Source organism: Notolepis coatsorum (assembly GCF_963971535.1).
Source record: "Notolepis coatsorum genome assembly, chromosome: 8".
Taxonomy (NCBI): Eukaryota; Metazoa; Chordata; class Actinopteri; order Aulopiformes; family Paralepididae; genus Notolepis; species Notolepis coatsorum.
The window spans coordinates 1,873,280-1,899,191 of record NC_140172.1 but is presented as its reverse complement, the minus strand read 5'-3'; the positions used below and the strand labels follow the sequence as shown (position 1 = coordinate 1,899,191).

Sequence of the window (25,912 nt, the reverse complement as noted above, 5' to 3'; positions counted from 1 at the left end):
GTGCATCACTGAGCACATGAGTGACAAATCAAGTCCATTAGTTACATTATTAAAGCTCTGATCTATAATTATAATAGAAATATCTACTGCACTAAGAATTCAAAACATTATGGAAATGTACTAGTGCTATCAATTCATAATTAATGGATATATCTTTAAATACAAGGACAAACACTAACCAGCAAAATGTGTTTTAATGTGTTATGATGCTGTTAAAGAATGCCTTAATCTTTAGTGATGCAAAAGCTTGGACCTACTTGATAGTTTCTGTTACATCCCAGCAGTATTTATGTGCTGTCGATGCAGGGTTTACTTGTTGTATTTTGTATTGCTCTTCATCCATTACTTAATCTTACACCAGATGTATATCAACAGTAGTTTTTTTCCCTTATTTTCATTTGTTTGTGGTAACAGTTCACAGTATTTTGTATTTGCCTTTTACAGTGAGCATATGCACTTTATAGAGAACCACTGAAACATTATACTACAGGTCATGTTTTTGTTCCCAAAACTACATTGCGGAGCTTCAAACACACCAAGACACATACACACAACATACACACACAATTGTATAACACCAAGACACATACATGCAACATACGCACACATTTTGATCACACCAAGACATATACACGCAAAATACACACACATTTCTATCACACTAACGTACCAGGAGTTCTTAAACAACTAAATTAAAAAAGAATTAAAACAAAACATACAACTGCCACCCATTTAAGGTCCCGAACAGTTTTAGAAACATTGACTATCTATTATTATATATTGACTATAGCAACTGCTGTTGTTTACCTCATGTTCAATAAAATGTTTAACATTTTTGGTACATAACTCTGACTCTTTGCCTTTTTTGTCAATGCCAAAACATAATTTACCAGTATTTAGCTGTACTGGTGCTAATTTACCAGTATTTAGCTGTACTGGTGGTAATTTACCAGTATTTAGCTGTACTGGTGGTAATTTACCAGTATTTAGCTGTACTGGTGGTAATTTACCAGTATTTAGCTGTACTGGTGGTAATTTATCAGTATTTAGCTGTACTGGTGGTAATTTACCAGTATTTAGCTGTACTGGTGGTAATTTACCAGTATTTAGCTGTACTGGTGGTAATTTACCAGTATTTAGCTGTACTGGTGGTAATTTATCAGTATTTAGCTGTACTGGTGGTAATTTACCAGTATTTAGCTGTACTGGTGGTAATTTACCAGTATTTAGCTGGTGCTAATTTATCAGTATTTAGCTGTACGGGTGGTAATTTATCAGTATTTAGCTGTACTGGTGGTAATTAATCTGTATTTAGCTGTACTGGTGGTAATTTACTAGTATTTAGCTGTACTGGTGGTAATTTATCAGTATTTAGCTCTACTGGTGGTAATTAATCAGTATTTAGCTGTACTGGTGGTATAATCAGTATTTAGCTGTACTGGTGGTAATTTACTAGTATTTAGCTGGTGCTAATTTACCAGTATTTCGTCGTATAGTGTATCTTGTAGACCAGGCCCATTGCAAGTTGCTGTACTCTGTCGTCTACTCTAAGCCATCCTAGGTTGTCAAAGTGGGCAGGGGTGAGGTGGGTTCTAGGAGTAAGGTCAAGCAGTAGTCTGACCAGTTTGTTTTGAGATGTTTGTAATTTTGTTTTTAGCGCCTTTGATGTGCTTTGGTACCATGAGGTGCAAGCATAGTCGTAGTACCCTTGAATGAGTGCTCCTGCCAGAGTCTTCAGGGTATTCTTGTTTACCAGAGAGGAGATCCGGTACAAGAATCTAGTTCGTTGGTTGACTTTTTTTATTACATTGGATGTCATTTTGTCACAGGAAAGATTTGCCTCTAGGATGGAACCCAGGTAGGTCATTTCATCTTTCCTTGTGACAATATTGTCACCCACTGTAACCGAGAAGCCGTCGGTCTTGCTGAGTTTGTTATTTGAACCGAAGAAAATTGACTCTGTTTTGCCCAGGTGTAATGATAGTTTGTTATCAGCGAGCCATATGCAGATTTAGCCTAGTTCCGAGCTGAGGGTTTTTTCAACCTGTAACTTATTCTTGTTTAACACTTTCTATGCCACGAGGTGGTGCCAGAGTTAGCGCTTAAATGCCACCAATGTTAACGTTAATATCGCCTAATCTATGTTTTAAATTATGGCTATGTGTCTAATCTGCCCGTCGCTTATCAAAGAATCCTTTTCCAGTCAGTGCTGTCAAGGCAGATTGGTTTTTTATCGCTTCATTTCCGTTTGAGCATTTTGAAAAGCACCCGTTTTGAGGTAAAAAACAGTCCATTCTGGGCCATTCTATGATAATCGTCTTTTACTGGAATATTCCAGAACGTTGATATTTGTCGGCCTATTTATGAATCGTTTTCAAATAAACGCTAGATGCCCATTCGAGGCGCGCACGGATAATCGCTGTGTTCATTTCCTCTTGGATTTTTTCAGTAAAACCGATAGAGGACATTTCACAAAACAGCTTATATCTTCATCAAAATGAGTCTGATTATCCTAACACTGATAACATAGATTCCTTACCTGATATCAGATGGTATCCAACTGGTATATTCCAATTCCTGATCACCATTCGAAAAAATCGATAAGTGTATAGATCCAACGTGTGTACAGTAGGACAACAGCCTGCTCCTGAACATTGGCAAAACCAAGGAACTGATCGTGGATTATAGGAGAGGACAGCAGGGGACACACACACCACTGATGATAAACGGGGCTACCGTGGACAGGGTGAGCAGCTTCAAGTACCTGGGGGTCCACATCTCAGAGGACCTGACATGGTCAACACACATAGGCACAGTAGTAAAGAAGGCGAAACAGCGTCTCTACCACCTGAGACAGTTAAGGAAGTTCAGAGTATCGGGGAAGATACTCCAGTCCTTCTACTCAGGAGCTGTAGAGAGCATCCTGACCGGAAACATCACTGCCTGGTATGGAAACAGCACGGCACAGGACAAGAAGGCCCTACAGAAAGTGGTGCGCTCAGCCGAGCGTACCACGGGTATTGCACTACCCCCCCTGCAGGTTCTATACAACAAGAGGTGCAAATCCAGAGCCTGCAGGATAATGAAAGACCCTCACCACCCCAATAACAGCCTGTTTCAGCTGCTGAGGTCAGGCAGACGCCTGCAAATCCTAGCTACTAGGACAGAGCGGCTTAGGCTCAGCTTCTTCCCCCAGGCCATCAGAGCCATGAACAATGTACATTGAGTGCTCAGAACATTGAACTGTCCACACACAAGCACACATGAACACACACACGACACGCACACTGTGCACGCTCACACACGAGCAGCCACTTAACACTTTAACATGAGCGGGCACACACTCATGTCGCACACACGCACACTTATGGCCAAAGGAAAGGACACTTTAAATTAGAATAACAGGAACAGTGTATTGCACTACCAAAGCTAACTAGCATGTCACACATGCGCTGTAAATAACTATGTACAGATACCGAGATGTCACTCCATGTTACCTGCTATCTGTTACTGCACAATGTTGTTTCTTCTTTTGATTCTATTATATGTACCACTGTATTGCACATCGTTGCGGGCAAGACCACCCGCATTTCATTGTATACCTGTATGCCGTGACAATTAAAACTCTTGACTTGACTTGACTTGACTTGACACATGATTCCGCGGGGCTCAGAGTCTCCAGAATGAACTGTGATAACCCCGGCTGCATCAGTGGACTGGAAAATGTGGAGTACAAGATTTTTTCCCCCATCCATTTTCATTGAGTCCATTCCAAAATCCCTTATGTCATCTGGGAGATGATAGGGGGCGCTTTTTTCCACATCTAATCGCCGGCGGCTCTTGGGTAGACTAGGGTAGGCTCGCGTGATGCAATATGATTTCAGATCGCTAAAAAAAAATTAAATAAAAAATCAGAGAAATCTCGTGAGTGGCTTTCAACGAGATATTAATAATTCCGAGAAAACTCGTGAGTGGCACGGTAAGTGTTAAGAGTTAAAGCTGCAGCATGTCTATAAATCACATCTTATCCAAAACGTTGTCAGTCAGTCATTCAAATATGAAACAATATCATTAATATATATAGTAAAAATGACAGGACCCAGTTGAACTTTGCGGCAAACCTTTAGTTATGGACAATAATTCAGATTGAGCAGGGCCCGATTTGACACAGCAGAAGATAGATAATCCTGAAACCAATAACATGCACCACTATCCAGGCTAATACTAGATAACCTTTTTAAAAGCATGTGATGATCGACTGTATCAAACTCTTTTATTATAATTTATAATTAATATAATATATAATTATAATTTAAGTACAAAAAAGTATGTATTGTCTCATTTAACATCATCATCATAATCTCCAAGAAGCAACTTGAAGTGAAATTAATTAAGAAATGAAGTAAGAACAGAACTGACATCTGAACAGACAGATTTCTTTATTTCTATTTTTATCCGAGCGGGGTGATTGAGGGGAATGGGGGGTGATTTATTTTGTGGGGGGGGGGGGGAATAACTACTGTAACCTGTAGGTGTTACTTTTTTTGTCTGTTCAAAATAAAATAAAAGAAATAAAATTAAAAAAAGATTAAAAACAAAAAAACTAACAGAATTGACCATTTTATCTAAAAATTTTCAAACAATAGAATAACTCAAACATAATACAGGTAGTATGACATCTTTAAAACAACATTTTAATGCACAGCAATGAGGTAGAGCAGTACTGTGATACACAACCTCAAGCATGTTATTGCTATACCACAGTTCAACCACAAAAAAAACTATTTCATGCCTTCTTCTCTGTAAGATGGACAGGTGTAACAGTGTCGCTATAGCTTACGATTCATAGCATTATCAGGACATGTTGGCACTTGTTGGAATGTAACGAGACGTCTGAACTAGTGGTATAATTAGCGAAACCCTGGCGCTCTAGTAGCACACCATGTAACGCGCTGCGTCGCGAAACGGCCGACCCGGGTTCGACTCCCAGACCCGCCGTCCTTTGCCGAATGTCTTCCCCTGCTCTGTGTCCCATTTCCTCCTCTTCCTCTCTCTCTACCGGACTGCCCTGGTAGTACAAACCTTTTGACCTTTAATTCTGTCAGTTTTATTTTATTTTGTCATGTATTATTTTGTTCTGTTTTTGTTTTACCATAGTTTTGTCCCTTCTACCCATGTAAAGCGTCTTTGAGCACCTGGAAAAGCGCTATATAAAATGGATGTATTATTATTATTATTTCAAACCAATAAAAAAAAATCTACAAAAACATATGTGACCGCGACCAGTGATTGTGCCCACATGTCTACATTTTCATTTTCCAGATTGTGAAAGTACAGAATGTAAGCTTTCAAATGATGTGTCATACTTTGAAATCTGAGAATGTTATTATTGTGATGTGCTAATTTTAAATCTTGTAGCAGTCTTTTTTCCCCAGACTTAAGCAGAGAAAACAGCTCTCAAAGATTTGACACCTAACACTAGGTTTCTGCTGGGCGTAAACAATACCTCCCAGCCACACCTCTCCCCTGAATAGTATTAACATAATTAAGTGCTGTGACAGCCATGCTGTCATGACAGATCAGATACAAAATCAAACATTTTGTATTGTATTGTAGTACTATAGTACTATTTGTTTACACTGCTTGTACCCCCCCCCCCCCTTGCAGTATATTATTGAACTAAAAAGCTGGACTGTCTTTGCTCATCATCACATTGTACCAGCCACCAAAATACTCATCAATATTTCTGTAGGAGTTCTTAGTAGGGGTGTAAAAAGTACTCAGAAATTAGTGACGATGGACATTTCTCTTTACATAAATTAACACTTGTGTCTGTGATCAATTCATAGAACTATCCTACCTGGGGTGTAAACAGTACCCAGAAATTATACTTGAGTGAAAGTATGGGTACCGTCTCAAAATCTGACTCAAGTAAAGCCAATGGTCAATATCAAGTAAAGAAGGCAACTCATAGTGGCACTCTGTATCAGCAAGTACTCAAAATATTAGTAATGCACCCTCTAATATCTAGAGACAGACAGGCAAACAGAAGGGGAAACTGTGTGTAGGTTGGTGGTACCAAAGATGACATTAGATTAGATTCAAATGTATTGGTATTGTGCAGTGTGTCAGAGTGAAAGGTAACAGTAAAGTACATTGACAATATACAGTGTAACAAGTGAGTAAATGGGGATATTATTATGTACCGTGATACAAGTATATAGTAATAAACGGCTCATCGTTTAGTCCTTTAATATTTCCCATTACAGTATGTAATCGAAATATTATCATTGCATGACAAATCAGCAGACAATATCAAATCAATTCAAGAGGTTTATTCGTCACAGGGCATACAGTGAAATGCGGGTGGTCATGCCCGCATCGATTGTACAATAGTACTAATAATAAAATACATAAAAAACAGGTAATAAGAAGGCATAAGATGTGCATGATAAAAATAGACATGCTAATACAATACAGTTTCAACTGTCATGTTGTGACCTTTTGATAGTAATATATAATTTGAACAGCTTGAAATATATCATTTATTATTGTAACAAAAGGTGTAATCGAATTGGCATAAATATGTTTTATAATAGCCTAAATGGAGATTCACGTTAAATTGTTTATCATATTGTTTAGAATTAGATTGCATTATAGACTAGATTCTGTAACGCACCATTTTTGCCCCCAGTGGGAAGTCAGCTCCGCGCAGGCCTATAGCCACACGCAGGCCTATAGCCACACGCAGGCCTATAGCCACACGCTTCAACGCTAATTAGCAACGCGTGCCACCTGTAAAAGGGTGTGTTTGATCCTTCGGGAGAAGTTAGTTGACAGAATGTTTGTTAGAATAAGCTATGCCTCGCTGCTGCTCTGCTCTAGAAAAACCTGTAAAGGGAGAAACGAATTAAATGGAATGGAATTGAGAACTGCATTTCTGCCTCCTGGTCGTCAATGAAACATGAAGAACAAAAACTGTGAAATATGAATAATCATACGTGTTTAAATAAGAAGAGGATTTGGAACAGTTTATTGTGCAAACATGTCATTATGCTATACTACTATAATCTAAACTATACAAGAACCACATCGGTTCTTTCCTTTAAAGTGACCTTTCCATTTAGTTTAAAGTTTTGTTTATTCATCGCATACATACCAGGGCATACAGTGAAATGCGGTTGGCCATGCCCTCTACGATTGTGCAATAAAACAATAGTAATAGTAATAATAATAAAAATATAATGTACATGTACCGGTACACAACAATACAATTCTTCTATGTCCCTATGCTATACTAGTACAGTGTGTGTGTGCTTGTGTGGAGCGTTCAGTGTTCAAGACTCTGATGGCCTGGGGGAATGCCATCAATATTGCACTATATTACTATACAAGAACCACTCCTGTTCTTGTTTATTTTTTTTAAAGTGACCTTACATGTGAGTGTGTGTTCAAGGTTAAAGTATGTACTATGCAACAATCACAACAAGTTATTTTCTTAAAGTGTCTTTTTCAAAGTGACCTATGGTGTGTTTGTGTGTGTGTCTCTCTGCTCTCTACGCACAACAATACAATTCTTCTATGTCCCTATGCTATACTATCTATGTTCTATGTTACTAACTATACTATCAAGTCAAGTCAAGAATGCAATAATAAGAATCCAATAGGATGAGAATGCGACGCTTGTGCAATAATACAAGTAATAAGAGTAAGACATAATGTATGCACATGAGTTTTACAAAAGCTTTTACTATACAAGAACCACTCCTGTTTGTGTTTATTTTTTTAAAGTGACCTTACATGTGAGCGTGTGCAGCATGAGTGTGTGTGTTCATGTTAAAGTATGCACTATGCAACAATCATGTGTCTTCTCCATGGTATCTAACATCGTACAGTCTTGTTCTGAGGTGCTCTAGACGTTGGGAGCGGGCATGTAATGTCTTTTGCGGCACTGATATAAGATAAGATACTCCTTTATTGATCCCCTTGGGGAAATGTTAACAATAGGGAAGAGAATGAATGAAATACACACATTGTTAAGGGGATGCAGACCAGAGAAAGACGTCTCTTGTTTACATTCAGGTGTAGTTTTTAAGAATTCCTATGCTAGCGATGTGCATTACAAAATGGCAGCACAAAAACTACACTACCCAGAATATCCAAAATGGACGCCCTCGCAGGGTAGAATAGGATTCGACAACTATCTCTACACTTTAAACCTATTGCTAAACATACATATACGTCCAATACAATACATCTACGTCCAATACAATATACAATCATAAATACACTTACCCATAAATGAAACAGAACGTTGGACGACAGACGACAATCTGTATGTTGTCCGTGAAGCCAGGCGTACACCGTTGACTTTCTTTGTACTTTGAGTCATCTCTGAAACATTTTGGCATGTTCCAATAATGGACAACAGACACATGTCCCTTTCTCTTGGTGTCAACGACGCGGTGTCCAATCGGTTTTGGTAGATTAGCTCAACCTTTCGGCGCGCCTGGCACTTACAGTCGAAAGCGTGTATCTTTCTGAGTTCCTCTTCTATTTCGCACTCTACCGTTAAACCAGACATCTTTTCAACTGATCGCATGGTCGATTCAGCTGAAAAGCCCAATGCTACAGTTTCAACGCAAATGTCTCTGTCTCCGTCATCGTCTGCCTCAAGAAAGTGAAGCAACATGTTCTGTGAATATAAACAGTGTACCTCCCTAACAGCAGCCTTTCACATGCAAAAATGGGACAGCCCCCACAGGGCTCCGTTGCAGATAGGGTGGCCAGATGTCACGCATTGCGCGTGATTGTACAGCATTTCTGTCTCTTTTCACGCGTCACGCAAATTGAGACCATGTCCCGCATGATTGGTTGTCATCCGTGCTAATGTCCCCGCCCCCCCCCCCCCGCCCCCCCAGCCAATGTGAAGAGCCTCTATGCGTCGCGTAACGTTACTAGTATCTGGCCGCGAGTGACACCGCATCCTATGACAACAAGTCCCAACGCTGTCGAGCGTGGCGGGTCCGTTTCAGAGCCAGTTGTCCTTCCGCGCAACTTGGGATAAACAGATCAGTTCCATGCGCTGCTGTAATCTCCGCTGCTCGGCACGAGAGAAGACCGCTCGCTTGGTCGAAATTTGAAAAGGGGAAAACAATCCCAAACGGTTTAGATTGAAAACGAATAATAACAATAAAAAGATGCGAGTAGCCGTTTGGTAACCTAACCACCCCCCGCACAAATCAGTGCAGGTGGAAGATAATCATATTCTTTATTATTGTGCCATTACTGCGGGGGGGATGTTCTTAGTCCAGGTTCTGTGGTGGCAGAGTAGAGGAGGGGAGAGAGTTCAGCTTCCTGACAGCCTGGTGTATGAAGCTGTCTTTCAGTCTGCTGGTCCTGGCTCGGAGGCTCCTCATTCTCCTCCCGGAGGGCAGGAGAGTGAAAAAGCGTGAGGGTGGTCATTATTATACATAGTCTGGGTGGTCATTATGTGTGTGTGTGTGTGTGTGCGTGTGCATGTGTGTGATAAGACTGGGGGTCCAGACCTAATCATAGGTGATTGTAAGTCTGGGTGGTCATTTTATTTATTATTTGTTTATTTATTTATTTTGAGTACTTAACACCCATTAGAGACAAAAGGAAAATAAAATAAATGAATAAGGGCAAAACATATTAGGCTTGTGGTCATTTGAATGAGGACAGTGGCGGATGAGCCTTGATTGAGGGGACAGGGACGGTCCACCAAAAAAAAGGAGGGGCGGGTGCTGCGCTGGGGGGGGGGGGGGGGGGGCGTCCCACATTGTCCCTCACAAACATACCATTTGTCCAACATTTGATTTATTGTTTATTGGGATCTGGTCACCCTAGTTGCAGAGGAACAGACTCTGTCTCAAGGAGCCATTTTTAAACACAGATGTATTACAATTAGAGTTATTATATATGTTCGCTGTTATACTAAATATGTTCTTCAACCCTCGAACTGTAAGTATATATAAAAATAAAAATAAACTGAAATTAACTAAAAAAAGAAAAAAAAACATTTCCTTTTTTTAAGGAACTCAGGACGCCGACTTGTAGGCACGCTCGCTGGACGCGGTCACATATTTGAGAAAGAAAAAAAATTTGAGAACCCTTCGCCACTGGATTTATACTGACGAGTATATTTTAAAGTTATAGTCTGTTGAACAAAGATTCATAACGACACAAGTGCAGCGCAAAATACTGCGGATGACTGTAGCCAGGATTAACAAAATACTGTGGATGACTGTAGAACAGGATTAACAAAATACTGTGGATGACTGTAGAACAGGATTAACTAAATACTGTGGATGACTGTAGAACAGGATTAACTAAATACTATGGATGACTGTAGAACAGGATTAACAAAATACAAGAAATGCTAAAACAAACAAACAGGGTGATGGACAATGGAACTAAATTAATGACAGGATAATCAATCAAAACGGACAGATGAAGTAACTTCAAAGTGTTTCATAACCATCTAATGGGGAAGAATATTGAGTTACTATTTATATTGTTATTACCTGCATTGCTTTTACCCTTCTTCATATTCTCTGCATTGCTTTTACCCTTCTTCATATTCTCTGCATTGCTTTGCATCTATGTTATGCTCATTTTATATCTATTTTTACTGCCATGAAGCACATATATCATCTTTATAGATATCATTTAAAAAAATTATCATTATGAGTGGAACTCTTCCAACACTGGCTACAGCAGCTTTCTCTACTCTAAGAATGTTTGACATTTCACTGAATCTTTTCTCCCAAGTGGATTTTTGCATGTTTTCTCGAATATTCTAATTGACTGAATCTCTTCTCACACAGACCACAATGATGTGGCTTCTCTGCTGTATGGATTTGCTGATGAATCAGAAGATGTGTACTTGTCCTAAAGTTCTTCCCACACTGGTCACAGAAGGAGGCTTCCATCCTGTGTGAATTCTCTGGTGTTTTTTCAGATCAGACCGTTTACTAAAGCTCTTCCCACACTGGCCACAAGAGTAGGGCTTCTCTCCTGTGTGAATTCTCTGGTGTGTTTTCAGATTCTGTTGCCGAGTAAAGCCCTGTCCACACTGGCCACAGGAGTAGGGCTTCTCTCCTGTGTGAATTCTCTGGTGTATTTTCAGACTCTGTTGCTGAGTAAAGCCCTGTCCACACTGGCCACAGGAGTAGGGCTTCTCTCCTGTGTGAATTCTCTGGTGTATTTTCAGACTCTGTTGCTGAGTAAAGCCCTGTCCACACTGGTCACAGGAGTAGGGCTTCTCTCCTGTGTGAATTCTCTGGTGTGTTTTCAGATTCTGTTGCCGAGTAAAGCCCTGTCCACACTGGCCACAGGAGTAGGGCTTCTCTCCTGTGTGAATTCTCTGGTGTATTTTCAGACTCTGTTGCTGAGTAAAGCCCTGTCCACACTGGCCACAGGAGTAGGGCTTCTCTCCTGTGTGAATTCTCTGGTGTGTTTTCAGATTCTGTTGCCGAATAAAGCCCTGTCCACACTGGTCACAGGAGTAGGGCTTCTCTCCTGTGTGAATTCTCTGATGTTTTTTCAGATCAGACAGTTGACTAAAGCTCTTCCCACACTGGCCACAAGAGTAGGGCTTCTCTCCTGTGTGAATTCTCTGGTGTGATTGCAGATGACCTCGCTGAGTAAAGCCCTGTCCACACTGGTCACAGGAGTAGGGCTTCTCTCCAGTGTGAATTCTATGGTGTATTTTCAGACTCTGTTGCGTAGTAAAGCCCTGTCCACACTGGCCACAGGAGTAGGCCTTCTCTCCTGTGTGAATTCTCTGGTGTGATTGCAGATGACCTCGCTGAGTAAAGCCCTGTCCACACTGGCCACATGAGTAGGGCTTCTCTCCTGTGTGAATTCTCTGGTGTGTTTGCAGATGACCTCGCTGAGTAAAGCCCTGTCCACACTGGCCACAAGAGTAGGGCTTCTCTCCTGTGTGAATTCTCTGGTGTGTTTTCAGATTCTGTTGCGTAGTAAAGCCCTGTCCACACTGGTCACAGGAGTAGGGCTTCTCTCCTGTGTGAATTCTCTGGTGTATTTTCAGACTACTTCGATGACTAAAGCTCTTTCCACACTGGTCACAGCAGAGACCTTTTCTTCCATCCAAGCCTCTTGGTTTCTTCCCAGGCTTGACAGGACAGCTATCTGGATGGAGATAGTGACGGAGAAGAGTGTCAGAGGAAGGAGAGAAAGATAATTGGTTATTTTATTTAGCTTTAGTTTCTATGTAAGAGGTTTATAATGGTATGTATCTTGGTTTTATAGTTTAAGAACAGTGTAGTCCAGAGTCATCTACAGTTATAGACTTAAACCACTTTGTTTCAAGCACCAGTTAGTCAACAGTTTCTGGAGCAGGAGTGGTTATCATGGCTAGGGTTAAGGTCAGTTTAATTTAGTCCAGGACTAACGCCCCTTTAGTCTCAGGTTATGACAGATTTAAGTGTCACCTTATGGATAAAATATTACATCACACTATGGGAAATTTCATATACCGGTATCTGTAACAATATATATCACAATATAGTTTTCTGTAAATTGGATAAAACATTTGTCTACAAAATAACCACATAATCCATGACTACTTTTGAATAATAAAAGTTTAAACTACAAATGAAAGGCATTTTCTCTTTTTATTTGGAAGCAACGTTGAACAGAATGTGATAAATACCTCTTCACCTACGACTGAACTCCTGTACATGGCACCAACACTAGGGCTGCAACTAACCATTATTTTGTTATCGATTCATCTAAACTATTAATTTACCAGAAAAACAACAATTGATTCTATTTGCTATTTAATATTTAAATTTTTTTTACTGGACTTCCGGTATGCCAGCAGAGGGCACAGACGCATAAGAAGGAGAGCTCCCGGGCAAAGTGAATTTCAAACACTCAAGAATTCAAAGAAAACATTCAACCAAGACAGAAAGGTAGATGAGTGGGAGAAAGAAAGGGAAGAACCCAAAAAAAAAAAAAAAAGACATAAAAGCAAAGCTCGATACTATCGCCTTTGAGATACAGAGCCTAAATCAACGAGTGGACGAGGTGGAGAGCCGAGTGGACAAAATGGAGGACTGGATGGCGGAGATGGCGGATGCACTCAGAGCGAGTCTAGAGGAACACCGAGTCGCACAGTACAGGTTAGTTGACCTGGAATCCAGGGCGAGGAAGAACAACATCCGCATATTCGGGATGGAGGAGGGAAAAGAGGGGGACTCGGTTCCAAAGTTTATCGAACAGTTTCTCAAAAACGAGTTATCGCTCCCACCGGACATAGAATTCAAGCTGCAAGGGGCCCACCGTGCACAGGCCACGAGACCGCCAGAAGGCGCTGCGCCAAGACACATTATCGTTATCTTCCAGGAATACCTGACCAAGGAGCTGGTGTTGAGAGAAGCATGGAAGAAGGGAAAGATACAAATCTATAACGAGACAATCTATATCGACCATGACTATGCACCTGAAGTCGCGAAGAAACAAAGGGAGTACAACTGTATAAAGAAAGCACTAAAGATAAAAGGAATCCGCTTCCAGACTCCACACCACAGCATGAGGATCCATTGGGACACCGGAGTCAAAACCTACACGAGCGCAACCGAGGCGCACAGTGAGCTGAAGAGGCGAGGCATCACGGTGGAAGAAATGGAAGGGGAAAAGGAGAGGGATGGAGAGGGAACGCAGAGGCGAGGAAAGCGGGACCAGACACCGGCACCAACACCAGGCAGGCAGACGGGTCGAGTAGCAGCACTGAGGGCGAGCGAGAAGCTCAGCGAATACATACGTCCAGGGAGCGAAATTAACTTTTTGACTCACCGGCCAGTGGCGGGTAGATGGGAAGAATCTACCCGCCAAGCATATTTCTTACCTGCCAAATTCTTTTTGATTAAAAAAAATATATATATTTTATATACATTTTTTTTTAAATAAAATATATATTATATAATCATACTTGTAGTTGTATTATCTGCGAGACATCGCCACCACGCAATAAGTCAAAATGCTCGCTATCTGCAAACAGCTCCACTGTCTGTGTATACTTGAGTAGCCTCCAGCTCCAGCAAGGACAATGCCTCGTCATGTATTAAACTAAAAGTGAATAGTTGACTGGGTCATTGTTTAAACAGTAACGGTAGCTCATGGAGGTCCGATCTAGACTAGAGCAGACTGCCTCTGTGTTGATACGAGCAGAAGCCAATAGTATCCCGCTGCAGGGCTGGCCCGGCTGGGCGGATATGACTCGTTGCCACGTTTTTTTTCAAAATAAGAATATCATACGAACCGAATGCTGCTAACTGCCGGAGCCATCGATATTATGACTCTAGCTGCGCTTGGGGCGGAAATGAGACTCGCACAGATTTTCAAAATAAGAGTATCGTTATGAACTACACGTCTACACGCCACACGGCGGGCAGACCTCTCAGTGGCAAGCGCCAAAGGTAAAAACTGAGCGCCCCTGGCGGGCGGCGGGCTTAAATTTCGCCCCCTGCATACATCGTAAATAACAATGAGTGGAATCCTTCGGACCAGTCATGACGGCCGTGGTAATGTTCAAATAAGCGCCCGGGAGGAGCGAGGTAATTTTTATTAGCGTAGGTTTTCTTTATTGGTTAACATTGTATTTAAGGGATGTTGGGGTTTCAGTTGGTCACCTCGTCTCACACCCTTAGCGAAGGGCCCTCTCCCTACGAGGGGCTTTCCCTCGCACTTACCGACGGGATAAATACCAAAGAGGAGTGGGTGTTCCCCCCTCGTTTGGGGGTCACTATGTGTGCTAAATGTTACATGTTTAATGTCGGGAGAAAATGTATGGTAAGGGGAGCCGCTAATGTATGCAAGAACTGGAAAAGGAATGTCGGGAAACCATAACTTGAAAATGGCGTCTTTGAACATCAATGGTTTTAGTAACCCAGTTAAGAGAAGTAGAATTATGACAAAAATCAGAAGAGAGAAGACACTGTGTAGGATGCAGCACGGCCGCGCCTGCTCTGCTCGCGGACAAGGGATGGACATTAAGTCTATCTCTGTTTTGTTTACTGTTTTTCCTTTGCCTAATGGCTTAATTTATGTATGTGTATGTCTTGTACTTTTTATGTCTTTGTCTATCCATACATGTTGTTGCATAGTTTACAAGGAGGAAGGAAGCTATAAAGTTGCTTGATAAAAATGATGGGACCTAATCATGTAAATTTGATTAGCTGGAATGTGAAAGGTATTTCAAACAAAACGAAAAGATATAAAATTATTACATATTTGAAATCCCTATCATGTGATTTGGCAATGCTCCAGGAGACTCATCTTAATGAAATAGAATCAGTTAAATTGAAACAAAGATGGGTAGGTCAAGTTTTCTCAGCACCAGGCAGTGGAGCCTCCAGAGGGGTAAGCATCCTGATTTCAAAGAAAATATCATTTAAACTTTCAAAACAAATAGTTGATAAAGATGGTAGATATATAATTTTGTCAGGTATTTTACTAAATGAAAAATGTACTTTAGTAAATGTATATGCCCCTAATACGGGACAGAATACTTTTTTGTCAAAGCTGAATCTGGTGCTGGCAGAATTTGCAGATTATCCCATTCTGATGGGTGGGGACCTAAATTTGGTTAGCAATGCCTCGATTGATAGGTCTGGGCGCCCCCTCCCACTAGACGGAGCATTGTCAAGTGCACTTAAAGAAATGCAAAACTCACTTGCATTAACTGATATTTGGCGTGTTGTCAACCCTGACACACGTGAATATACTTTTTACTCTCACGCTCATAATTCATATTCCAGGATTGACTATTTTCTCTTCTCACAATCCTTGGTGGGTAATGTAATTGATTGCAAAATTCATAACATACTTTTATCAGACCATGCGCCCCTGTCAGTCCTTTTTACTCCTGCTGTAATTAACAATAAAACCAAACAATGGAGATTTAATAACTCCTTATTGAAAGATCAAGTTTTTGTGTCTATGATTGAGGAGAAAACACAGGAGTACATTAGTATTAATCTTACATCAGTCCAGTCAGTGCAGACTGTATGGGAGGCTTATAAGGCAACCTGTAGGGGCTGGATTATAAGATACTCAACAGCTAAGAAAAAGGAAAAAATGGCAAGGAAACATGGTCTGATTAATGAACTTAAGTCCTTGGAAACTAGTCATATGTTGGACCCTGACAATTTAGAATTGAAAAAAGCAGTGTTGGTTATAAAAACAGAATTACAAGCAATTCTACATGAGGAAAATGCATTTGCCCTCTTTCAGTTGTGTCGAAAATATTATGAATCTGGCGATAAGGCTGGTAAAATGCTTGCTCTCAGACTGAAGCAGCAAGAAAATCGTCAATCAATCTCTAGCATATATGATGAAGATGGCTCTTTGATTTGTGATCAACTTCAAATCAATCAAGCATTCACAAAATTTTATAGCACACTGTATAAATCAGAATGTTGTACGAGTGAAGAGGAAATGAAAAACATTTTCAGAGATATAAATCTCCCAACCCTCTCTGAAGAAGAAAGGGAATCACTGGATACACCTATCACGGAAAATTAAATTAAATCGGCTATCAAATCCCTCTCAACCGGTAAAACACCGGGTGATGATGGCTATACAAGTGAATTTCTTAAATGTTTCCAAGTCACTCTTACACCACTTCTAATATTGCTGTTTAATGATATAGTGGCCAATCAATCCATGCCACTAACCATGCGGCAAGCTACTATTTCATTGATTCCAAAACATGGCAAGGATCACTTGCAAATGTGTAATTTCAGACCTTTGAGTATTTTAAATAATGATTATAAGTTGTTTGCGAAGGTCCTTGCAGGGCGATTGGAAAATGTTATAGCCTCATTGATTCATATTGATCAGGCTGGCTTTGTACAGGGTCGTCTAGCTTCAAACAACATGAGGAGGCTAATGCATGTTATGTCAAGGGCGGGGACCTCCCATCATCCAGCGATGGCAATATCGCTGGATGCTGAGAAAGCCTTTGATCGAGTGGAGTGGAAATATCTGTTTTATGTACTTCCTAAATACGGATTTGGTCCGGTTCTCATGAACTGGATAAAGGCACTTTACCATGAACCGGTTACTTCAGTCAGAACAAATGGTATAAGGTCTGATCCATTCCATCTCTATCGATCTACCCGCCAAGGATGTCCGGTTTCACCGCACATTTTTATTCTTTCCCTCGAACCACTTGCCTGTGCTATACGTGCTCATAAGGAAATCAGTGGTATTCGTATTGGTAGTTGTGAGTATAAGGCCAGCCTGTTTGCTGATGACATATTATTAACACTAACAAATCCTAGCCATTCCATCTCTCAAGTGCTAAAGCTTATAGATACATTTGGTAAATGTTCGGGCTATAAAGTGAACTATAGTAAAAGTGAAGCTATTCCACTTAACAACCTAACTTTTCAATCACATCTGGGTGCTGCTCCTTTCAATTGGAAGCCAAAAGGAATTAAATACCTGGGAATTAAAATCCGATCTCTCATTGAAAAAATGGTTGAGTTAAATACATCTGACCTTTTAAAGAATATAAAGGAGGACATCAAAAGATGGACAGTCTTGCCTTTATCCCTATGGGGCAGATCTGATATTATAAAAATGAATTTGTTACCAAGACTAGCTTTTTTGATGTCCTCTATACCGTTAAAGTTCCCTCCTAGTTGGTTCAAAGAAATAAACAAATTATTTTCTGGCTTCCTATGGAACAACAGAAAACCTAGAATCAGCCATAAAAAACGTATAAAACCAAGAAGTAGAGGAGGAATAGGACTACCAGATATCCACCAGTATTACATAGCATATAACTCAAGATACCCCTTGCAGTGGGCTTACAATAGTGTGAGACAGATTGGCAGCTGGGAATGGCTTGAAGAACAAATTATAGAAGAACATAACAAAGATCTATCTCTTTCAATGTTGTGGTATAACCCAAAAATCACTCCCAGACTGGACAATCCGCTTTTAGAATTTTCATGTGAAATAGTGAAAATCTTACATAAACGCCTGACCTTTAGTGGATATTCCTTACCATCATGTCCATTATGGAAAAACCTGTTGCTCTCTGCAGGAGGTAAACTCCTTAAAAATAATGTATGGCAACAACATAATATAACACAAGTGGGCCAAGTGATCGAAAGGGGAAATATGATACCTTTTAATGAACTTAAAACACAGTTTGGGCTGAAAGACACAGAATTTTTATCTTATTTAAAAATACAATCAGTTATTAAATCATTGTTGTCTAAAGGCATAGCTATAGGAACAAACAGAGTCTTAGAAGAGACATTAAGGGGAATTACAGGCAGGAAAGGCATTGTTTCTGCAATGTATAAACTATCATGTTCAACCACCCCTGATACCAATACCCAAACTAAAGTCCAATGGGAGCGAGACATGGGTATATCCATATCTGAAACACAATGGGAAGCAGCACTTAGGAATAGTACTAAAATATCAAAATGTGTTAGATATAAAATTATACAATTAAAGATACTACACAGGGCCTATATAACACCCTGTACATTGAATAAAATGAATCACACCCTACCCAAATTGTGCTGGCATGGGTGTGGAGTAGAGGGTACGCTCATGCACTTGCTGTGGAACTGCCCGCTTGTTAGGACATTTTGGTTGGACATTGCTGAGGACCTGTCAGTTACTCTCCAAATTGACATTAATCCTTGCCCTATAATGTGTATATTGGGTGTAAAAATGGACACTGCTCAAGCAAGGATTGTAAATAATATTGTAGCACTGGCTTTTCTAGCATGCAAACGGATTATTTTAATGAACTGGAAAGAACGCAAACCGAACTGCTTCAGTTTGGAGAACTGGCGCAAGGACTTCATGGACTTGCTATCGATGGAACAGGCTGCTCTGTCTCTTCAAGAGAGTGATAGGCCCGATGGCCTTCAAGGTCCCCTGAACTTTATTAGATCACTGTGTACTGAACCTTTGTAACACTCTGCAACCCCCCCCCCCCTCGCCCCTTGTTATTATTATTATTATTATTATTATTATTATTATTATTATTATTATTATTATTATTATTATTATTATTATTATTATTATTATTATTATTATTATTATTATTATTATTATTATTATTATTATTATTATTATTTCTTGTCTTGTCTTGTCATGTATGTATTGTCTTGTTTGTGAAACATAAAAACTCTAAATATCAAAAAAAAAAGAGAGAAGACACAAGTGATCTTCCTACAAGAAACACACATGTCAAAAATAGAGCATGAAAAGTTGAAAAAGTTTGGATATCGAAATACATTTTCTAGTTCTTGCAAGAATAATAGGAAGAGAGGAGTGGCAACCCTGATTTCGAACTCTCAATTTTGAACTGATAAAAGAGAAAAAGGATAGAGAAGGGAGGTACTCGATAGTTACATGTAAAATAGATAACGTAATGATAACACTAGTGAACACCCCTCCCGAGAGCGACAGAAGATTTTTCAAACTCTTATTTGACACAATAGCCTCTGAGGCGGAAGGGATACTGATATGTGCAGGGGACTGGAATACTATATTGAATTATTCACTAGACACAACAAGTAAATCCAGACACACTCTCAGAGATCAAAGGACTTGAATATCTTGATTAGTGAAGCGGGAATGATGGAGGTATGGAGAAACCTAAATGCTGGAGAAAGGGACTTTACTCATTACTCTGTGACGCACAGTACTGGGATGGCACAACATCGTTCGGGAGGCCAAAAACCATGCAACATGGAAAGAAATCGTCAGTGGCCTATGCTCCGCAGGGAGTGCAAAGGCTTAAGTCAAGTAAGTCAAGCTGCGACGCACAAGGTACACTCTAGGCTAGACTTCTTTTTAATAGATAAGAGAGAGAGACACAGGGTGGTGAGCTGCTCGATAGGAACGGCAGATATCTCAGATCACAATATGGTATATCTGACCATACACAACAGACAACGAGACACACTCTGGAGGCTGAACTTGGGGATTCTGAATGGGGAGGATCTCGTGAATCAGATCAGGAAGGAGATAACCGAATCTATTAAAAATAATGTGGACAGCCGAGTGAAACCGACCATCCTATGGGACACAATCAAGGCAATTATGAGGGGATACCTAATCTCAAAGACTGCACACTTGAATAAGTATAGGCAAATTAAATATGATCAATTACAGAGAGACTTGAGAAAACTCGAGCAACAGGTGCAGGGAGGGGAGGGGGGGTGACAGGGAACAGATGAAGGGGATAAAATCACAGCTTGAGGAGATGGGAAAAGGAGAGCTAGAGAATAATTTAAGATACACAAAACAAACCTTCTATGAATCAGGCCCGAGGGCAACCAAGATCTTAGCAAAACGACTCAGGGCCCAGCAGAGTAGACATTTTATCCACAAGACCAGGGAACCCCAATCAGGAGAAGTGACTTATGAACCTGAAGAAATTCAACGTATATTCAAGGAATACTATGAAAAGTTGTACTCGCAACCCGAGATGGAAGACGAGGAGAACATTTTACAGTTTTTATCATCCTTGGATCTCCCGAGTATAGGGAAAATAGAGAATAAAGCCTTGATCTCCCCCATCACAAAGGAAGAACTAGATATAGCAGTAGGAAGACTGAAAGCAAACAAAACTCCAGGGAGCGACGGGTTTCCAAACGAGTAGTACAACATCTTTAAAGAAGACCTGGCCCCAGTAATGCTAGATTCTTTTAACTGGACACTTGAAAAGGCAGAAGCCCCCCCGTCTTGGAAAGAGGCGTGATATCAGTTATACCAAAAGAAGGGAAGAATAAGGAACATTGCAAATCATATCGTCCCATATCGATGTTAAATGGGGATTACAAGCTGTTCACATCTATACTAACTAGGAGAATGGAGGACATCCTCCCTGACCTGATTCACGAGGACCAGACAGGGTTCATAATAGGCAGACAGACACAGGACAATGTTAGGCGCACTTTACATGTGATAGAACAGGTGGAAAAACAACAACTCCCAGCAGCCTTGGTGAGTTTAGATGCGGAAAAGGCCTTCGACAGGGTCAGATGGTCCTTCCTGTTTAGGGTTTTGGAAAGATTTGGATTCGACAAACAATTCATCGGCTGTATAAGAGCTCTATACAACAATCCAAATGCCAGAGTAAAGATTAACGGTAGCTTGTCGGACAGATTCAAACTGTTCAGAGGGACGCGCCAGGGATGTTGTGCAAGCCCCGCCCTCTTCGCGATTTTCGTAGAACCATTAGCCCAAGCCATTAGAGAAAGTAAAGAAATTAAGGGTGTTAGAATAGCAAGGGGGGAACACAGGATAGGCCTTTTCGCGGATGATATTATAATATACCTCCAAAACCCAAATTTGACCTTCCCCAAGTTAATAATACTAAATGATTATGGCTGGATGTCAGGATACAAGCTGAATGTCGCGAAAACCCAGATTCTCACTTACAACTTCTCACCCAGTAGTGGAATGAGGAATGATTACAAACTGAATTGGGAAGCTGAATCAATGACCTACCTGGGAGTGATTATCACCAAGGATATGTGCAAATTAGAAGCGGCTAACTACAATAAGATTAATGATAAATTACAGAAGGACTGGTCGAGATGGGCTACACACATGATGGATTTCAGTACCCGAATAGAAGTGATCAAAATGAATATTCTGCCAAGGCTGTTGTATCTCTTCCTCTCACTACCAGTCACGGTCCCCGACTCCCAATTCATAGCATGGGACAAACAGATCTCTAGGTTCATATGGGCGGGGGGCAGACCTAGGGTGAAATTCAAAACATTGCAAATTGAAAAAGAGGGAGGAGGCCTGACACTACCTAATCTAAAGGAATACTACTATGCAGCCCAGCTGAGATATGCCGTTTACTGGTGCTCAAGAGCATACAGGGCCAGGTGGAAGGACATAGAGACACACCTAGGACGTGTCCAACCTCAAGCCAGATTGGGGGGGAAAGAACACACAACAAAACAGGGAAATAATTCAATAGTGGACCACACACTGATGGTCTGGAATGAGGTGGTCAGGAAATACAAATCAAAAGAAGACAGTAGACTTCTGATTTGGCCTTCCCAGACCTCAGGCTTTAGCCCGGGAACACTGGACGCCACTTTTGACGGGTGGAGAGATAGAGGTATAACAGCCATATGTACACTTTTAGAGAACCATAACTTCATGTCTTTTGAGCAATTTAAGAGAAAATTTTACTTTGGAAATGACAATTTGTTTAGATATCTACAGCTATGATACAGAAGTCAAGAATAGGATATCAGTAGGTGGTAACGGGGTGGTGGGAATGATGGAAATGGCATATACGCGAACTCCAGTGAAAATAGTATCGGAAATGTACAAAAGTTTACAAGCTCGCAACAACTGTGATTCATATAATGTGAAGAAGAAATGGGAAAGTGAACTGAGTATAATCTTGACAGAGGATGATTGGCATTCTATATGTGAGACACAACACTCATCCACTAGCTCTAGAGGATGGAGAGAATTCGGTTGGAAAAATGTGATGAGATTTTTTATCACACCGCAAATTAAGAGTAAACAATTAAAAGGGCAACAACCCTGCTGGAGACAGTGTGGACAGATGAATGCCAACCACTCTCACATATTTTGGCTATGTGATAAAGTGCAACCATTTTGGAAGAGTGTTACACAGGAAATGTACAGAATTCTTAGCTATGAATTCCCCATGGAACCCCAGCTGATATACCTGGGTTTGATCACAGAGGAGACCATACACAATGAAGACTTGTACCTGTTCAAAATCATGATAATAGCTGGTAAGAAGGCCATCACAAGGAGCTGGCTCAAAGAAGCCGCTCCAGACAAAGAGACATGGAGGGGAATAGTGGAGGGGATAAGCGATATGGAAAAAATTACATTCCTGCTGAGAATGAAGGCGGAGACATACAACAGATGCTGGTCGAAATGGACAACATATGAGCCGTTAGATGTGTAAAGACTGCCATGGCTCAATCAAAACAGACCCGACACACCAAGAGCAAATACAGCTCTCCCCCCACCATACAACACGGTCCTGTCCTGTGAGTCTTGTCTGTCTTGTCTGTCCTGTGGTGGTGGTTGTCATATTACTACTGTTCTGTATAATGCTTATGTAAAAGTTAAAAAGGAAGAGTTATAAAATAAATTCAAAAAATTTAAATAATAATGAATCCTGGGAAAAATGGGTAAGACATCTATGCAAACATGGGAAAAGTTGCTATGCAAATACTGCAAAAGAAAAGTTTCTAACTGAAAATGTGAAAAAGTGACTGTGAAAAGGAAATGGAGAATGATTATGTGAAAATGATGTGAAAAAGTGACTTTGGAAAGAAAAAAAGAGGAAAATGAACAAAAATAAAGAGTTATACATTTTTTATTTTTTACTAGTATCCTTATGCCGGCCCGCCTGGCATTTTCATCCAGCCCGCTGCCTGACCCAGGAGCAATTCAACTGGCCTGTGATGGAAATCAAGCGCACCTCGTGCAACTGTGCCGGAGATCTCAAAGCTCACATGGACAGAGAAAAACATGAAAAGTTTGAAAACGCATGATAAAAGACATTTTAAAAGCTGTGCGAGGAGAGAGTTTGATGGCAAATTTGACATTGTATGCAGAGAGAAATTTTATTATTGAAAATTATTCATATGTTTTCATAACTGAATAAGCAAACTGGGACCCTGGAACTCTGAAGCTAGAAATCTGAATGAAAAGTTTCTGTTTAACTGCGGACAGGGCCAATTCTCCACTTGCACAATGTGGAGGCGGCATATCCGGTTGTGTCACTGTATGCCCTGGTATGTATGTGACAAATAATAAACCTCTTGAATCATGAGCGTGTAGGCTTCTTCCGGTCCCATCACAATACATAGACTTTAGCAACTTTTCTCCCGTCAATTAAACAACTTTATCGTCACTTTTTTCTTTTTAAATTACTTTAAAAAATGATTTAATAAGCAAGCATTTGTAAAGTGTGTTTCTCAGCGGGGTCTTTTAAGGTTTTTGGGCTGTATTTCATGTACAAAGGTTCACTGTTAGTTAGCCACATTAGCATTTAGCTCTGCAATACAACCAACAGTTTACCAGATTAACAGAAAGCGTTCACAAGTTTCCAGAATATCAAATGTGGGTCTAACAGGTGCCACGTAGATACTAATTGAGTAGGGATGCACCGAATATTCGGCCACCGAAACATATCGGCCGAAAGTAGTTAAACGTCAAAGAACAGGGTTACGTTCGTTACCTAACGTGTTGTTGTGATGACGTAATCAAAACGCGGCTACAAGCACGGCGATACTCCACAATATTCAGAAGTAAATTAACGTAGACGCTGTTATGCTTTACACCCAGTACTATTCACTAGGGATGGGACTTTCGAGCAAAAGTGCTATTAGAAAATCGCTGGTTCTTGAGATAGAATATTCGACCCCCCCCCCCCCAACCACAAAAAAAGTTAAAAAAATGTTATTAAAATAATATTGTTATTATCTGTTTCAGTTTAAATTCAGTTAAAATGTTCAGTTTCAGTTAAATTCAGTTATTCTTTTTAATAGAATGGATCATTAAAATCAAAGGGTATTGCACATAAATAGGCACTTCTATCAACCGGTTTTAATAAACAAACAGAAACAGTAGCATGTGCATCTTTTAGATCAATTAGGCTGTCTCTAAATATAAAAAGGAATGAAATAAGAATGGTTTGCTTAAATTTTTTTTAATAAAAAATAAAGAATACTTCGGATTTCTTTTTTAATACTTTTTTTTGATTTTCTGACATGAAAATCGAATGTAGATATGGGATTGAATATTCGAATTTTCGAATATTCAATCCCATCCCTACTATTCACTTTACTTAATTTCTAAGATTAGATTGGATAATTTAGTCCGGAGTCCGGACTTTGAGAATGCCTGTGTTAGACCTACAGTATAATACTGCCAGCTAGGGATGGGTACCGAATTCGGTACTTTTGAGGTACCGAACCGAAACACGTCGGTACTACCGAGTATCGAATCAAGTGAGAAACCGGAAAAAAAATTAAAAAAAAATAAAAAAAAAAAATTTTATTATTATTTTTTTTTTACTTTTTTCTTTTCATGTCAACGTTCACACGCACAATATATGCTTACCTAGGATTTGACTTGATTCAACAACAAAGCAGTCGGAGCAATGACAAGCCGAAAACTGTCGAAATTGTAGTTATTTGAAGTTTGGATTTTTTTTTACGACTGAGGTAGGTAAATTAAATTTCGACAGTTTTCGGCTTGTCATTGCTCCGACTGCTTTGTTGTTGAATCAAGTCAAATCCTAGGTAAGCATATATTGTGCGTGTGAACGTTGACATGAAAAGAAAAAAGTAAAAAAAAAAAAAAAAAAAGTAAAAAAATAAATTAATAAAAAATATTTTTTTTTATTTTTGTTTTATTTTTTTTAAAGTACCGAAAAAAGGTACCGTTGGGTACCGGTATCGATTCACAGGTACCGGTACCGGTATCGGTTCAAATGTGAAAGGTACCCATCCCTACTGCCAGCTGCTATAACAAAACGAAAAACTATCGGTATCGGCAGTATATCGGCAGATATGGCTCATAGACGATCGGTGGCAAAAAAAGGGATCGGGGCATCCCTAATGCCTACTATTTATATGAATGATATCGTCTCTCTGATATTGTCAGGATCATCTCTATGCGGATGACACTATCGTCTATTGTGTTGTTGACTCTGTACAACTACCCATTAAAAATGTACAACTCTCATTTAATACTTTGCAGGATACGCTTGTTAATCTTAAACTGGTACTCAAACCAAACAAAGTTCATGCTCTTCTCTAAAGGTACGGTCTGTGAACATTTGCATAATACTGTA

At 40.1% G+C, this 25,912-nt stretch overlaps 1 protein-coding gene across 1 annotated transcript in view; it reads right to left on the bottom strand.

Moving 5' to 3' along the window:
* Nucleotides 1–6,881: 6,881 nt before the first annotated feature.
* LOC311232907 (uncharacterized protein) overlaps nt 6,882–25,912 on the bottom strand; it is a gene marked incomplete at both ends in the record, with an annotated part of 56,224 nt that continues 37,193 nt past the window's right edge. The window contains 2 exons of the mRNA XM_084319742.1: nt 6,882–6,891; nt 11,940–12,177. Coding sequence (XP_084175868.1) covers nt 6,882–6,891; nt 11,940–12,177 — 248 coding nt within the window. The remainder of the gene's footprint in view (nt 6,892–11,939; nt 12,178–25,912) is intronic.